At 39.7% G+C, this 17,924-nt stretch overlaps 1 protein-coding gene across 1 annotated transcript in view; it reads right to left on the bottom strand.

Annotated features, from left to right (window-relative positions):
• Positions 1 to 17,924, bottom strand: part of LOC124619533 (acylglycerol kinase, mitochondrial) — a 95,968-nt gene that overhangs the window by 30,709 nt on the left and 47,335 nt on the right. The window contains exons 6-7 of the mRNA XM_047145994.1: positions 11,180 to 11,335; positions 10,867 to 11,003 (exon numbers count right to left, since the gene is read on the bottom strand). Of these exons, the coding sequence (XP_047001950.1) occupies positions 10,867 to 11,003; positions 11,180 to 11,335 (293 nt within the window). The remainder of the gene's footprint in view (positions 1 to 10,866; positions 11,004 to 11,179; positions 11,336 to 17,924) is intronic.

Raw genomic sequence — 17,924 nt, 5'->3', positions numbered from 1 at the left:
CAATGGGTGATGTTCAGTTATTCATTGCAATTAATATTTGATCAGTGAAAGTATATATAGTAATTTCTGTTGAAAAGCCTTTCTGAAAACCAAACTGACATTTTGTTAGTACTTCATTTTTATGAATATGTGATGCCACTCTTGAATACATTACTTTTTCAAGAACTTTGGATAAAGCTGTCAGAAGTGAGATTGGGCGGTAGTTGCTCGCATCAGACCTATCCCCTTTTTTATGCAATGGTTCAACAACAGCATATTTCAGTCTATCTAGAAAAATGCCCTGTTTCAGTGAGCTACAACATATGTGGCTGATAATCCTACTTATTTGTTCGGAACAAGTTTTTAGTACTCTGTTGGAAATGACACCAATTCCATGTGAGCTTTTACTTTTGAGTGAATCTATTATTTTCCTAATTTCAGTAGGAGAGGTGGGCTGAACTTCAATTTTATCAAATTGGATGGGTATTGCATGCTGAGGGAATTAGATTAGGGAATGAGACACTTAAAGTAGTAAAGGAGTTTTGCTATTTGGGGAGCAAAAAATCTGATGATGGTCGAAGTAGAGAGGATATAAAATGTAGACTGGCAATGGCAAGGAAAGCGTTTCTGAAGAAGAGAAATTTGTTAACATCGAGTATAGATTTAAGTGTCAGGAAGTCGTTTCTGAAAGTATTTGTATGGAGTGTAGCCATGTATGGAAGTGAAACATGGACGATAAATAGTTTGGACAAGAAGAGAACAGAAGCTTTCGAAATGTGGCGCTACAGAAGAATGCTGAAGATTAGATGGGTAGATCACATAACTAATGAGGAGGTATTGAATAGAATTGGGGAGAAGAGGAGTTTGTGGCACAACTTGACAAGAAGACCGGTTGGTAGGACATGTTCTGAGGCATCAAGGGATCACAAATTTAGCATTGGAGGGCAGCGTGGAGGGTAAAAATCGTAGAGGGAGACCAGGAGATGAATACATTAAGCAGATTCAGAAGGATGTAGGTTGCAGTAAGTACTGGGAGATGAAGAAGCTTGCACAGGATAGAGTAGCATGGAGAGCTGCATCAAACCAGTCTCAGGACTGAAGACAACAACAACATGGGTATTGCCTCTTCCATATACTGCCTTGAATTTTCTAATGAATAGCTGGATCCTATTTTCTCTACAACACTTCAAAATGATTATTAAAAATGTTTTCTGCTTCTGACTTCTTGTTAACAGACTGTTCATTGAGTTTGATAGAAATACGGTCTTCCTGTGTTCTCAGTTGGCCTGTTTCCCTTTTAACAATATTCCAAATTGTTTTAAATTTATTATGAGATGCGTTAATCTCAGACATAATGCACACACTTCTGGACTTTTTAATAACTTTTCTGAATACAGTGCAGTAGTTTTTATAATGTTTCACTGTTTTGGGATCATTACTCCTCCAAACAATAAGATACATTTCCCTTTTCTGTTTACACGGTATTTTTATCCCTTTAGTAGGCCATGGCTTTTTACATGGTTTCTTACAAATATATTTCACCGTTTTCTTAGGGAAACTGTCTTCAAATACGAGGGCCGTTCAGAAAGTAACCTCCGGTTGATTTAAAAAAATACACCAAGTTAAATAAAAATATTTTAATATATACATCTTACAACTACATCTTTGCACTATTTTTCTACATAGTCTCCATAGCGATTGAGGCACTTATCGTATCTCTTCACAAGCTTTGAAATTCCTTCTGCATAAAAATCACCCGCTTGTGCCTGGAGCCAGCCTGTGACCGCATCTTTGAGCTCTTCGTCGTCATCAAACCGCTGTGACCCGAGCCATTTCTTCAAATGCATGAAGAGGTGATAATCACTTGGCGCCAGGTCTGGGCTGTAAGGTGGATGGTTGATAACGTCCCACTTGAAGGACTCAAGAAGGGCCGTTGTTCTGTGAGCAGAGTGAGGACGGGCATTATCGTGCAAAAAAACGATACCGGAAGTCAGCATACCACGGCGTTTGTTCTGTATAGCCCGTCGTAACTTTTTTATTGTTTCACAGTACATGTCTTGATTAATGGTCGTACCACGTTCCATGAATTCAACCAACAACACCCCTTTGGCATCCCAAAACACCGTTGCCATCAGTTTTCTGGCAGAAAAATCTTGCGAGGCTTTTCTTGGTTTGGTAGGCGAATTTGAATGTGCCCACATCTTTGATTGTTCTTTTGTCTCAGGGTTCACGTACTTAATCCAGGTTTCGTCACCGGTCACGATTCTGTTTAACAATGGTTCTCCTTCGTCCTCATAACGTGACAAAAAGTCTAATGCAGAGGCCATTCTTTGAGTTTTGTGGTGGTCGGTAAGAATTTTGGGCACCCATCGTGCACAGAACTTACGGTAACCCAATCTTGCTGTCACTATCTCGTACAAGAGAGTCTTAGAAATCTGTGGAAAACCAGTAGACAACTCCGACATTGAGAAACGTCGATTTTCACGAACTTTTGCATCAACTGTCTGAACAAGTTCGTCAGTCACCAATGATGGTCTACCACTCCTCTCTTCATCATGAACGTTTTCTCATCCACTTTTAAATAAACGTACGCATTCACGGACAACTCCTTCACTCATAAGTCTTGGTCCGTACACGGCACAAAGCTCACGATGAATAGCTGCTGCAGAATATCCTTCGGCTGTAAAAAACCTTATGACAGCACGCACTTCACATTTGGCGGGGTTTTCTATTGCAGCACACATTTCAAACTGCCACAAAAACTAAACTAGCGCAGGTACGACGTTCACTCGACCACAGCTTGATGCCGACTGACCTGTTGAGTGCGTGAACGCACAGATGGCGCCGCTACTCCCCCCACAACCCGCACTGTGACCAATCGGAGGTTACTTTCTGAACCGCCCTCGTATACTCACAAAGGTATTATGACATTGGTTAAATTTTAAATTAGCATAAGGTTCCCCATACACCTCATCCCAGTCTAACTGTTGTAAGCTTTCCCTAAAATTTTCAATTGTTAAATCGGTAATTGAACACACTACTTTGGGGGACTGTTTTGCATTACTGTATGGAGCTACACTACTGGCCATTAAAATTGCTACACCAAGAAGAAATGCAGATGATAAACGGGTATTCATTGGACAAATATATTATACTAGAACTGACATGTGATTACATTTTCACGCAATTTGGGTGTGTTGATCCTGAGAAATCAGTACCCAGAACAACCAACTCTGGCCGTAATAACAGCCTTGATACGCCTGGGCATTGAGTCAAACAGAGCTTGGATGGCATGTACAGGTACAGCTGCCCATGCAGCTTCAACACGATACCACAGTTCATCAAGAGTAGTGACTGGTGTATTGTGACGAGCCAGTTGCTCAGCCACCATTGACCAGGTGTTTTCAATTGGTGAGAGATCTGGAGAATGTGCTGGCCAGGGCAGCAGTCGAACATTTTCTGTATCCAGAAAGGCCCGTACAGGACCTGCAACATGCGGTCATGCAATATCCTGCTGAAATATAGGGTTTCGCAGGGATCGAATGAAGGTAGAGCCACGGGTCGTAACACATCTGAAATGTAACATCTACTGTTCAAAGTGCCGTCAATGCAAACAAGAGGTGACTGAGACGTGTAACCAATGGCACCCCATACCATCACGCCGGGTGATATGGCAGTATGGTGATGACGAATACATGTGCGTTCACCATGATGTCGCCAAACACGAATGCGACCATCGTGATGCTGTAAACAGAACCTGGATTCATCCGAAAAAATGACATTTTGCCATTCATGCAACCAGGTTCGTCGTTGAGTACATCGTCGCAGGCGCTCCTGTCTGTGATGCAGCATCAAGGGTAACCACAGCCATGGTCTCCGAGCTGATAGTCCATGCTGCTGCAAACGTCGTCTGACTGTTCGTGCAGATGGTTGTTGTCTTGCAAACGTCCCCATCTGTTGACTCAGGGATCAAGATGTGGCTGCACAATCCGTTATAGCCATGCGGATAAGATGCCTGTCATCTCGACTGATAGTGATTACAAGGCCGTTGGGATCCAGCATGGCGTTCCGTATTACCCTCCTGAACCCACCGATTCCATATTCTGCTAACAGTCATTGGATTTCGACTAACGCGAGCAGCAATGTCGCAATACGATAAACCACAATCGCATTAGCTACAATCCGACCTTTATCAAAGTCAGAAACATGATGATATGCATTTCTCCTCCTTACACGAGGCATCACAACAACGTTTCACCAGGCAACGCCGATCAACCGCTGTTTGTGTATGAGTAATCAGTTGGAAACTTTCCTCATGTCAGCACGTTGTAGGTGTCGCCACTGGTGCCAACCTTGTGTGAATGCTCTGAAAAGCTTATCATTTGCATATCACAGCATCTTCTTCCTGTCAGTTAAATTTCACGTCTGTAGAACGTCATCTTTGTGGAGTAGCAATTTTAATGGCCAGTAGTGTATATCATATACTGTAACTAGCTGTGCATCATGATCAGACAGACCATCAGAAAGCTTTATGTCAGCTGGGTGCTGCATTTCTTGAATGTTGCCCAAAAGCAAATGCTAAAACCAAATCTTCAATAATGTTTGGAACATTTGATAAAGAAGGCAACTGATTTTATGTCCCAATTCATTTCTCCAGATGAGATATGGGACCATCACTTCACGCATAAAAAAAGCACAAAGCTGATTTTATCTGCCAAAAAGGCAGACTTTTTCTTGGGATTCTTTTTCTCGGACTGCTTTTGGGTATTCAGCCAGGTGGTGGTGTCCAGATTGTGGCAGACTGACTTATTGTCATACTTGGGCAGGGGTGCTGAGAATATGTAAACCATCAGAAACACTGCATATTATGTATCTCAACATAGCCAGTGCTCTCCGTGATTCCTGTGGTGCTTGCCATTTGGAACTTAATAGTTTTATGAATTCTATGGATGTGGTAAGCATAATCCCCACCCCAACCTAATAAGGATACTGAAATGCTAAAGTACAATCTTTGGATAAAAAAGACAAAGTACTATGCAAAGATATATATAAAATAAAACTGAGAAGTAATATTAGCTCTAACAAAATTTTGCAGGTGTTCACAAAAGGGAAATGGAATGCATGTAGAGAATTATGCACTTCTTGTTTACATTTGATTAGATCAACAGCACATGGCCTGTTTCATATATGATACTTAACAGGAATAACAGGAAAATCATACTTTATTTGGCAAAAAATGTTGAAATCCAGCTACAAACACTGCTAAAAATAAAATTTTAATACACATTTGACTCACAATGTCAAAATAACAAGAGAGGGAACACTAAAGGTAAGGAAAAGGGAATAAGGGTGAGTAGCAGAGAACTGAGACTGGTGAATGTTTAAGCCAAGAGAATGTTGTAATGGTGGCTATGTCTGAGGGATGGCTGCCACGCAAATGGTCCAGTGGAGGTGGTACTGAGAAGCTGTCTCCAGATGGCAGCTGCTGAAGTCACTATTCTGGTGTGCATTTTCAGCAACCAAGAGGTCATGTTCGCAGTTTGCCACATTTTGGCAGTAGCAGTAGGTGCTTAGTTGCTCTGGCAATGTAAAAGGTGGTGTAAATACTTCAGGATTGAAGTACACCACTCACCAGAGCAGATACATTGACACACAAAAGAAAGAAGCCTTGCTAGCTTTCAGAGTTATCCTTCTACAAGCTAGAGTAATGACTCCAAAAGCTAGCAAGTTTTCTATCTTTTGTGTACCTATGGACAACTCAATGCTTCTGTTTTCCGGTAAGTGGTCTCCTTTAATACCTAAGTATTTACAGTCTACAAGAGCTTTCCTATGACATTAATGTTTGTGTAGTAATTTAATTCTAATGAAGTGCACTTATATGTAATGAGGTGATTCTCAACAGAATTGGTGATGAATGAAATATGTAGAAAATAAAAGATAGAAGATGGAACAGGTTGATATGACATATTTAAGACATCAGGGAAGACTTCAATGAACCTAAACACAGCTATTGAGTATGGAAATTGTAAGCAAAGACAGAAACTGGAATATATTCAATAAATATTTGTGTATGTTGGGGGTAAACGATACTCTGAGAGGAAGAGATTGGCACAACACAGCAAATCCTGGTATGCCACACCATATCAGTCAGAAAGCTGTTTGCCTGCCTACCCTGTGCCTCCTTCCCCCTCTCCACACACACAAAACTGAAGGTAGTTCCTGTACAACTGGAAGATGATGTGGCTGCTTTCACAAGGGGTGCTACTTTTCATCACATAAAAGTGGCGATGAGGAGAAACACTCCTGTAACATTTGAATACAGTATCTGTGGTGTGCTGTTTGACACAGACACAGAGATTAAATATCTGGGCATAATATTGCAAAGTGACATGAAATGGAATGAGCACTTAAGGTCGATTGTAGTGAAAGCAATTGGTTGATTTTATTTTACTGGGAAAATTCTTGGAAACTGTAGCTCATCTATAAAGAAGACCACACACAGAACAATTTTGTGATCCATTCTTGAGTACTGCTTGAATGTTTGGGATACCCAACAGATTGTAATGATGAAAGAAATCGAAGCAATTGAGAGGCGTCCTGCTAGATCTACTTCCAGTAGATTCAATCACAATAGATTGTCACAAATGGGGGAAAGAAATACAGTAGAAGAAGAATGGGTAGCTCTGAGGGATGAAGTAGTGAAGGCAGCAGAGGATCAAGTAGGTAAAACGACGAGGGCTAGTAGAAATCCTTGGGTAACAGAAGAAATATTGCATTTAATTGATGAAAGGAGAAAATAAAAAAATGCAGTAAATGAAGCAGGCAAAAAGGAATACATACGTCTCAAAAATGAGATCGCCAGGAAGTGCAAAATGGCTAAGCAGGGATGGCTAGAGGACAAATGTAAGGATGTAGAGGCTTATCTCACTAGGGGTAAGATAGATACTGCCTACAGGAAAATTAAAGAGACCTTTGGAGATAAGAGAACCACTTGTATGAACATCAAGAGCTCAGATGGAAACCCAGTTCTAAGCAAAGAAGGGAAAGCAGAAAGGTGGAAGGAGTATATAGAGGGTCTATACAAGGGTGACATACTTGAGGACAATATTCTGGAAATGGAAGAGAATGTAGATAAAGACGAAATGGGAGATACAATACTGCGTGAAGAGTTTGACAGAGCACTGAAAGACCTGAGTCGAAACAAGGCCCCGGGAGTAGACAACATTCCATTAGAACTACTGACGGCCTTGGGAGAGCCAGTCCTGATAAAACTCTACCATCTGGTGAGCAAGATGTATGAGACAGGTGAAATACCCTCAGACTTCAAGAAGAATATAATAATTCCAATCCCAAAGAAAGCAGGTGTTAACAGATGTGAAAATTACCGAACAATCAGTTTAATAAGCTACAGCTGCAAAATACTAATGCAAATTCTTTACAGACGAATGGAAAAACAAGTAGAAGCCAACCTTGGGGAAGATCAGTTTGGATTCCGTAGAAATATTGGAACACGTGAGGCAATACTGACCTTATGACTTATCTTCGAAAAAATATTAAGGAAAGGCAAACCTATGTTTCTAGCATTTGTAGACTTAGAGAAAGCTTTTGACAACGTTGACTGGAATACTCTCTTTCAAATTCTAAAGGTGGCAGGGGTAAAATACAGGGAGCGAAAGGCTATTTACAATTTGTACAGAAACCAGACGACAGTTATAAGAGTCGAGGGACATGAAAGGGAAGCAGCGGTTGGGAAGGGAGTGAGACAGGGTTGTAGCCTCTCCCCGATGTTATTCAATCTGTATATTGAGCAAGCAGTAAAGGAAACAAAAGAAAAATTTGGAGTAGGTATTAAAATCCATGGAGAAGAAATAAAAAAACTTTGAGATTCGCTGATGACATTGTAATTATGTCAGAGACAGCAAAGGACTTGGAAGAGCAGTTGAATGGAATGGACAGTGTCTTGAAAGGAGGATATAAGATGAACATCAACAAAAGCAAAATGAGGATAATGGAATGTAGTCGAATTAAGTCAGGTGATGCTGAGGGAATTAGATTAGGAAATGAGACACTTAAAGTAGTAAAGGAGTTTTGCTATTTGGGGAGCAAAATAACTGATGATGGTCGAAGTAGAGAGGATATAAAATGTAGACTGGCAATGGCAAGAAAAGCGTTTCAAAAGAAGAGAAATTTGTTAACATTGAATATAGATTTAAGTGTCAGTAAGTCGTTTCTGAAAGTATTTGTATGGAGTGTAGCCATGTATGGAAGTGAAACATGGACGATAAATAGTTTGGACAAGAAGAGAATAGAAGCTTTCGAAATGTGGCGCTACAGAAGAATGCTGAAGATTAGATGGGTAGATCGCATAACTAATGAGGAGGTATTGAATAGAACTGGGGAGAAGAGGAGTTTGTGGCACAACTTGACAAGAAGAAGGGACTGGTTGGTAGGACATGTTCTGAGGCATCAAGGGATCACAAATTTAGCATTGGAGGGCAGTGTGGAGGGTAAAAATCATAGAGGGAGACCAAGAGATGAATACACTAAGCAGATTCAGAAGGACGTAGGTTGCAGTAAGTACTGGGAGATGAAGAAGCTTGCACAGGATAGAGTAGCATGGGGAGCTGCATCAAACCAGTCTCAGGACTGAAGACAACAACAACAACAACAACAACAACAACAGATTCAATCAACATGCTAGTACCATGGAAATACTCCATGAATTCAAATGGGAACCACTGGAGGAAAGAATACATTCTTACTGAGAGAGTTTACAGAACTGGTCATTATGACAGACTGCAGAATGATTCTACTGCCATTAATGTATTTCTTGCATAAGAACTACAAAGACAAGAAAAGAGAAACAAGAGCTTTTACATACAGAGTGTCAATTTTTTCTGCACTTCATTTGCAAGTGCGACAGAAATGGGAATGACTAACAGTGATACAGTGTACCCTCCACCATGTACCATACGGTGGTTCGCAGTGTATGTATGTAGATCTAAATAGGAAACACCTGCAACAAGACTTCAACAAGAAATGATGTGTGGGTATATAGCAGCTTCTGCATCTGGGTTATAGACAGTACAGTTAATTGTGATATCCAAGACTGGGATCAAGACTAGTATTGGCATCAAGTAGAATACTGTACATGTTGACTTAGTGGGAGAACATCACTTTGGCTCAGCAGGGTAAGTTTTTGTAAGGTAACCCCCATTTCAATGCATGACAAGAAAATGGTTCAAATGGCTCTGAGCACTATGTGACTTAACTTCTGAGGTCATCAGTCCCCTAGAACTTAGAACTAATTAAACCTAACTAACCTAAGGACATCACACACATCCATGCCCGAGGCAGGATTCGAACCTGCGACCGTAGCGGTCACGCGGTTCCAGACTGAAGCGCCTTTAACCGCACGGCCACACCGGCCGGCTACATGACAAGAGGTAGTCAAAGTCCAGAAAAACGATATTGCTGGTTTGATAAGAAGAGTAAATGAACTAATAGTTGATGTTGGTTAGTCGACACACAAGGATTTTTGGGGTTACAGAAGCACTGTGTAGAGGGTCTGGCATGGTTATCAGTCTACTTCCCATTACAGATATGCCACCCACCTGTACCAAGACAGGTACTTCTTGACATGTGTGTGTGTGTGTGTGTGTGTGTGTGTGTGTGTGTGTGTGTGTGTGTGTGTGTGTGACTCCTAATCATCAGAATTAAATGAAGCAATGATTTTATACTGTAAAAACTAATACACCAACAAAATAATCAATTTTTAAAATATAACTGAATAGAAAAAAAAAAAGATCTTCTCACCAAGCAGTGGGAAGAGAAAGTACATTTAAAGTTGTGGAAATGTACAAGCTTTTGCAGACCCCAACAATCAGTCTTTCCTTCTCATGCTGTCCTGTAAGTCTCAGGATTCTGGTTGACTTTCCCATAACTTTCCCCATTTCCTTCAACTCTCTTCCTTTCCTTTCAACCCTTCTGGGGTCAACAGAAACATCCGATCTCACGCGTCGGCTTTGACCCGTGACGTAAGGGTGTTGTGGTGTGTGGCGTCATTACGGCGCGGAGTTTGGTTTGTGAGTGTGGCGTGTTTGTAGATGTTGCCTCGTTGACGTTACCTTAGTAGGAGTTTTAGGGCCTGTAATATATAGTTTACCTTTTTACTGTACTTTTTGTTTTAACGTCGTCTATGAGGCTTTTATCAGTTTGCCATTAGATTGTTCAATCTTTATGGTCTATATGTTTTGTCGCTACTCGTAATGTCTAATGAATCAACATTGTTTTTTTCTTTTTTTTTTATTTGTTTCTTTTTTTTATCTTTTGATTGACCCACATTGATCTGTAGCGTAGCCCTGAATACAAGGTTAGGTTGGGAGTTTTTTTTTGGCGGGGGGGGGGGGGGGGGGGGGGGGGGGGTCAGGGGGGGGGCGCAGCCCCCCCCTGTCTGGCCTTGAGTACCACTTGTTTATTATTATCTTTGTTTGCTATCAATGTTAGCAGATTGTTCTTGTGAAACCTTCGTGTGTGTTGTTTTTCTATGTGTTTTCGTCTTTGTGATACGTATGCAACGTTTCTATATCCGCCATATTGGAATTGTCGTTTCCGCTATATTTGTGACGTCATGGGTCAAAGCCGACGGGTTAGATCGGACGCTCCCGTATTTCCCCCTTCTGCCAGAAGAAGAAGCCACTGGCTCCACAAGCGTGCATATTTCCATAACTTTAATATGTATTTTCTCTTGCCATCACTGGGTAAGTAGATTATTTTTACCTATCCATTTTTGTGTTGTAAAGCATGTAAAACACAATTTTCACATTAAAAATATAAAATAGATTAGTATGATATAATTATGTGTAATTTATAAATTTTATAACTTACTTCAGGCGTGTCCACAACTTTCAGAGGATTAATATTAATTTCTCGTACGCTGAGCTCATTCTGAATTGTCCTGTCATTTCCTTGTTCTGAGCTCCAGCCTTCAGTTAAAAAGGAAAAGTATCCCACATTTGGAGGTCCTACAAAAAAGTGATACAGTTAAAAATTTAATGCATGTGGTATGTGGGAGAGAGGAATATAGGAACATGCACAGAGAGACAGAGACAGAGAGAGAGAGAGAGAGAGAGAGAGAGACAGACAAAGGGTGGTGCTACTGATAAACACATAACACGTATAGAGCCATTTTGTGTCTTACCAACTTTAACTTTCATATGTGGCTCTCCTTCTTGCTCACAGTTGGGATAAACATTCGATGTTGTCACAGACAAATCAACTGTTGATATTTGCAGGTTGTGAGCATTTCCACATTCCTCATTAACAACTTGACTGTAGTCAATTTTCTTTTTAAATTCTGAAAACATAAACAAAGAACACTTTTATATTCAAAATACATTGATAATTAGCCTATCTATAATTTTCCAATAACTTCAGTGAAATATTGACACAGCTTTTCTTCGGCCAGCTCTAATTATTAGACTGCTACAGATACACCGGTCCCTTTCTGCCTTCCTGCCAGTGTTTGCCGTTTAATATTTGCAGATTCTGGGAAAATCCTAGAAATATCTTGTTAAACTAATACTTGGAAGATTCCAGGAAATTTTATGTTGGTATTAATAGTAGGCAGTTCTGTGCCATTTTCACTTTCTCTCAAGTTTATTATGCAAATCTTATTTTGCCTTTAAGCATTTTGTGTGAATTCTTAACATCCTGCCTACCACGGATGTAGATACATCAACCAAGGAGTCAGTCAACTGTATCAATTTTGCATCTCTTCCAAGTGTGGTGGTAAATGTACGAGAACTGAAGAGGGCATGTTGCACTGCCTGTACTGTTAGGGCACTGCAGCCAAATCACCAGTTTGGATCTAGCAGCCTTATCGAGGTTCCAAGTGTACCAGGAATGTTGACAACGACATCAAGTTGTCATTTTCATCTGTGAAACTGTGTTCTGTGACAAAACCAAGCCCTGCTGTGTGTGATTGTCAAGAACTTAAGTCACTGCTCCTCAATGTGCATTTGCAAGTAATATCTTCAGTACCATTCCATAAACTTAAACTAAGACCAAATACAATGATGTTTACATTTTATATATACCACAAGTGTCTCAAAATAGTTTTCTTAGTAAATAAAGTATTGTGTCTGAATTAGTTGGTTTACGACATAGCATCACTCTAACGTTCAGTACATAGTTCAAATGGCTCTGAGCACTACGGGACTTAACTGCTGTAGTCATCAGTCCCCTAGAACTTAGAACTACTTAAACTTAACTAACCTAAGGACATCATGCCCGAGGCAGGATTCAAACCTGCGACCATAGCGGTCGCGCGGTTCCAGACTGTAGCGCCTAGAACCACTCGGCCACTCCGGCCGGCTCAGTACATGGTTCTTAGAATGTTGTGCCCTGCCCGCGATGTAATAACATACTATTTTCTTTTTCTATCAAATTATTAAGCACTAAGTCAATGAACTGCGCTGGAAGTCAGTTAATATGTATGCCCAGAATATTGTGCGTGGTGTATCATTATTATCTGTGTTTTGTTCTATATAAGAATGCACGCCCATCTTTTTTCTCTTCTCTTCTTCTTCTTCTTCTTCTTCTTCTTCTTCTTCTTTAATCGTGTGCTTTTCCTACAGCATCTTACGCTATCAGGTTCCTATTTTCTTCCATTTTGTTCAAATGAACTAAATTTGTACTCCTGTTAGGAATTTATTTACTCACTCCATTATTATCGACAAATGCGAATACTGATAGGATCTTGTTATGAACACTTTATTCTTTTGCTCCAGAGTTGAGCTAAGATTATTGTAATACTCTGCCACTGTTGTGGGTCACCACTTAAAATGATTAACTTTTTGACTTGGTCTGCATTATTCCCCAAAATGCGGAGTATGTGTTTAATCACACTGGAATGACTTTCCTCTGCTGTAGACATGTTTACTCATCACACTAAATGGCCATGTATATTACGGATTTTTCAAAAGCACTGCCACTCAGTTACCTGGGTATTGTGTACACGCTGGCACACACAGCCACATTTCTATCTAAATATCCTAGTACTTGTTCAGATTTTTGGCCTTTTATTCGGGGTTATATGCTCATTTGCTGTTGTGGTCTGTTGCTTCTGTTTTTGATTTCAAATAGTGACCAACTATTTGTGAAGACTGATATAAAGGTGCTGTTTTCTTTACTTTTCTGCTCTATGTAATTGGAGTAAAATATACAATTGATGACAACGCATCTGTGTGGAGCAGAGGAAGAAAACCAAGAAAAGTGACAGCAACAATAAATTCCTCAATATTCATAATTGTGATGACTCTTGTATATAGTGTCAAGGTAACAGTCCTAAGCCATGCATAAAACTGTGTATTACAAACTATTCTTTTGTTTCTAGAAAACACACAGTAGATATTTGTTCTGAATAAGAACAATCTAAGTGTGTCACTACACCACATGTAAAACAAGCACTTTTTACCAAGACATTCTATTGAGAAACACAAGAAAGTTTATTTAACAGCATATTTCATTATTCATATTCAAGGCACAATGTCAACTAATGAATAATTCAATCATTATTTCATCTTTTCTCATATTTCTTACTGAACACCTGATAAATATACAAATTTTGTGCCAAGAAACAAGACATAAGTGCAAAACATGCAACACACCACTACCATGTTTCAAGACTTTTAACAATGAGAAGTACTGATCATTCAACACTGCACACAATAAAATGAAACTAAATTCACAATTATATGTACCTTGAATCCTCTTTCCAATGAATTACTGCACTGACAAACACACACATTACTGAAGTTTCAGATGTTGTATGCCTATGTCATGTGTGAAGTACAATAAGTTAAATATCAAGAGTATTGTGTCAATACAACAGGGTGTATCTGAACAGTATTGATTATATTTAAATGTTTATTGCTGATTACATTTAAACGGCGGTAACTCCTCACAAAGTTGTATGAATGATGTGCTATCTACTGACTGCTTATGAACCTACAGAAATCATCATTTTGATTCCATGGTTGCCTGGCAGAGGGTGAAAAAAATGGTTCAAATGGCTCTGAGCACTATGGGACTTAACATCTGAGGTCATCAGTCCCCTAGAACTTAGAACTACTTAAACCTAACTAACATAAGGACATCACACACACCCATGCTCGAGGCAGGTTTCGAACCTGCGACTGTAGCGGTCGCGCAGTTCCAGCCCGAAGTGCCTAGAACGCAGAGGGTGAAACCAACAGCTTCAAAACTCTTTGCTTTTGCCACTTGAGGAATTAAGAAACACGATAATCCCACAATTAGGCCCTTAAGACCACATGATAGTCAGCTGACCAGCATGTCACCCTCAGCAATTCATTACTGGATGCAATGTGAATGTGCACGAGGCCAGCACAACTCACTCCCGGTCAATGTCGACATTCAGACCTTGGAGCCGCTACCTCTCAATCAGGAAGCTTCTTAATTGGCATCACAAAGTGGAGTGCACTCCAGTCCAGTTCCCCCACCAAGGAAAAAACTCTGGCAGCACTGGGAACTGAACCTGGGACCTCCACACGAGGGTCCATTGCATTCATAAGCAGAGGAATGCGTTCTGCAATTCAATTTTTGAGTGCAAAGAATCTACATTTACTCAGATTCCACAAGACCTGTGCAAAGTTCATGGGCCTACAGTAGTTAATGAAAGGTAGACAATAGTCTTGAGACTTTAAAAGTGATGAAATGTCATTGCTTTGACTATTGGAGGAGACCAGAGACCTCGAGATCTGAATAAACTACAGAATTTGCAGTCTTAGTTACATTTTAATTTATTTGAACAAATAACCAGCTGATCAATTTCTTCATGTTGGACATGCCACTTTCTACATGACTCCCACAGAAAAGTTTAGATACCACAACTTACTGAATATGCTTATGGATCAACAAAAAGAATAACAAGGAGAAAATTTTTTGGGGGCTGCTACCAATGAGAAAGAGATTATTTGTAATCTCAGATTGTTCTGGGTAATAAAACAGGTATATCCTACACTAATGCAGAATCAAAGTGACAATCAACTTCACCCAAATCAAATGAATTCAAGCTGTTTCCCTACTTGAGTCAAAACATGATGGTTAACATTTTCTGTGGCATAATGGGCCTTCTTCTGGTTGATTTTGGGGAACATGGATCAACAACTACAGCTGACGTGTAACCAAACTGAGAAAAGCCATCAAAAATTGACACTGTGGTAAAATGTCATTTGGAAGATTCCTACTCTACAACAATGCATGTTGCTGCTTGTACTGTCTCCTGCAATTGACTTTAGTAGAGACATTAAATGTACGTTAAATATTCTCATGCTTAATTTGCAAGGTGAATTGAACCAAAGACATAAAATTGAGTAGTGTGTGCGTTTGACTGCACAGAAAAGAACAAAGACATCAGAAAAACAATATGGCAAATTTTTTATTTGATGAAATCTTTCATCCCTCTGGCTAGTACTGCTGAAATGAATGGATGCACTAACATCTGGATCAAGGTATATTTCTCAATGTCTGTATCAAATTAATAATTTCCTGGTTTGTGTTTGAAAATACATTTATTATTGTAAAGTTTAAGATAATATGCTTCTGTTTGTGTACAAGAAGTGTCCTTTCCTAGGTAGTACAACATTAAGATTAGTGGACTATTCCCATTGTTGGTTACCATTACAGCGCATAATATTAATTTTGTTGAATACGGCTCAGAGAGCCAAGTTTTGCTAACGAGAAGTGATAAATTCTTAGCATCTAATGAAATACTGAATAATAGTCATAAGAATTTTCAAATTTTGCTTCAACTTTCACTATTACCAGATTTCATATGCTGAGTATATTACATTATAGCAGCTGGAACAGAGAAATTTTACTTTACGTTAAGTAAATGATATTCAGTGAACTTGGCCAAATAAAATCTGTATTGTCTACATATACATCAAACCAGACACCTTAGATAAATAACAGAGATCATGTTTCAAAGAAAAGGTTTGCATGTTATGTAATAATTCCACAGCTCCGCAAGCACACTTAATAGAAATGCTGAAGGCAATTCTGCTCAGTCTATTTAAAAGTGAAGTCATTAAAGTTACCATTTGCATTTTTAACCTACAATGTGTTTAAAGCAAAGACAATATCACGAAGTACTTTTCATGGTATGCTCACAATCATAACAAACCACACTGGAGTAAAGAGCCTTTATTTTCTATTATTTTACGCTACGCACTGGAAACCCCGTAGTCCTGATCTTGTACAAAGTAACTGTTACATCTTCTTCCACTTGAAACAATGGCTTGAAGTACAACAGTTGGAAGACAGTAAGGAACTGAAAATTGCCAGTGTCAACTGGTTCAATTTATAGGTGGAGAATGTCTATACACAGGCATTTTACAAGACAGTGCAATGTTACAGGCATTTTACAAGACAGTGCAATGTTACAAGAAGTGTTTAGAAGCAAATGATGATTACATGTAAAAGTGAAGGAGGTCTGTAGAAAACTAAAAGTGCCAATAAAAGCTTTTTCAGCTAGTATATTTTTAATTACCAAATGGCCCTTACTTTTTGAAAAGTCTTGCAGATAACTTTATTTCCAATCCATACATTAAGGACAGCTTATTTGCTTCAAATTTGTCAGTTAATTCTGAACTGTGTCCTATCACACAGACATCTCAGCTTTTAAGAGTGATGTGTTATTGTGTTCACCATTCCACCTAATGCAGTACGCAGGCAGGTAGTGAGAGAAAAGGTGGGGAACAATACGAGTATACAGGAGGCATGACGTAGCAAAGACATTCATTCTATAAGTATCACCTGAAGATGAGGACAAATACTCTGTTGAAATATTGTGTTTTGTAAAAGACTGCATCTGACTTGACACCAGAGAACAATACAAACAGCTGATTCATCAGGGAAGCTTAAGATCACACATCATGAGAAAAGTGTTATGCAAATATGTAGATACGATCGTGTGCTAATTTTTAACTTGCACAAATCATTGCGTAATGACCACTATCATGTATGCATGAGGTGAACTTGCTTGTGTGAATGCGAACACATCTTCCTTTCTGAAGAAGGCACTGGTTGAAAGCTCAATTTGGAACAGTCTTCACATGTTGTGCCTGTCTGTAACTCAACGTGCCATCTTTATAGTGAGAAGTAATCTGTATTTTTGATAATATATTTGGTACTGTGCTTTACAATGATGCCACAGCAATAGAACAATGTATGGTTAGCATAATTCACTCACTTACACGTAATGCTATAGGACATTTTGAACATTAATGTGACCGCCTGTCAAAAGCCTGAATACCATATTTTTCAGTGTGGACTGCCGTGAGACATGCAGGTAGAGTGTCAGTGAGGTACTGGAGGCACAGACAGGGATGTGGAACATTAATGTGACCACTTGTCGAAAGCCTGATTACCGCATTTTTCAGTGTGGACCGCTGTGAGACATGCAGGTAGAGTGTCAATGAGGTACTGGAGGTACAGACAGGGATGTGGAGCCATGCTGAGAGCTAGCTGTGTGGTGTCACCACCAGACACCACACTTGCTAGGTGGTAGCTTTTAAATCGGCCGCGGTCCATTAGTACATGTCGGAACCGCGTGTCGCCACTGTCAGTGATCGCAGACCGAGCGCCACCACACAGCAGGTCTCGAGAGACTTACTAGCACTCGCCCCAGTTGTACGGACGACTTAGCTAGCGATGCAACACTGACAAAGCCTCGTTTATTTGCAGAGAAGATAGATAGACTAGCCTTCAGCTAAGTCAATGGCTACGACCTAGCAAGGCGCCATAGCAATTGATAGTTATCGTATGAAGCATGTCTCATCAAGAACGATGTATACAAATGATGGATTAAGGTTAAGTATTCCAGAAGCTACGTACTTTTCTTTATAGCATTCATTACGTAT

The sequence above is a fragment of the Schistocerca americana genome, chromosome 6, assembly GCF_021461395.2.
Source record: "Schistocerca americana isolate TAMUIC-IGC-003095 chromosome 6, iqSchAmer2.1, whole genome shotgun sequence".
In the NCBI taxonomy this organism is placed as follows: domain Eukaryota; kingdom Metazoa; phylum Arthropoda; class Insecta; order Orthoptera; family Acrididae; genus Schistocerca; species Schistocerca americana.
The sequence above is the reverse complement of the archived record's forward strand: the minus strand, read 5'-3'. Positions and strand labels throughout refer to the sequence as shown.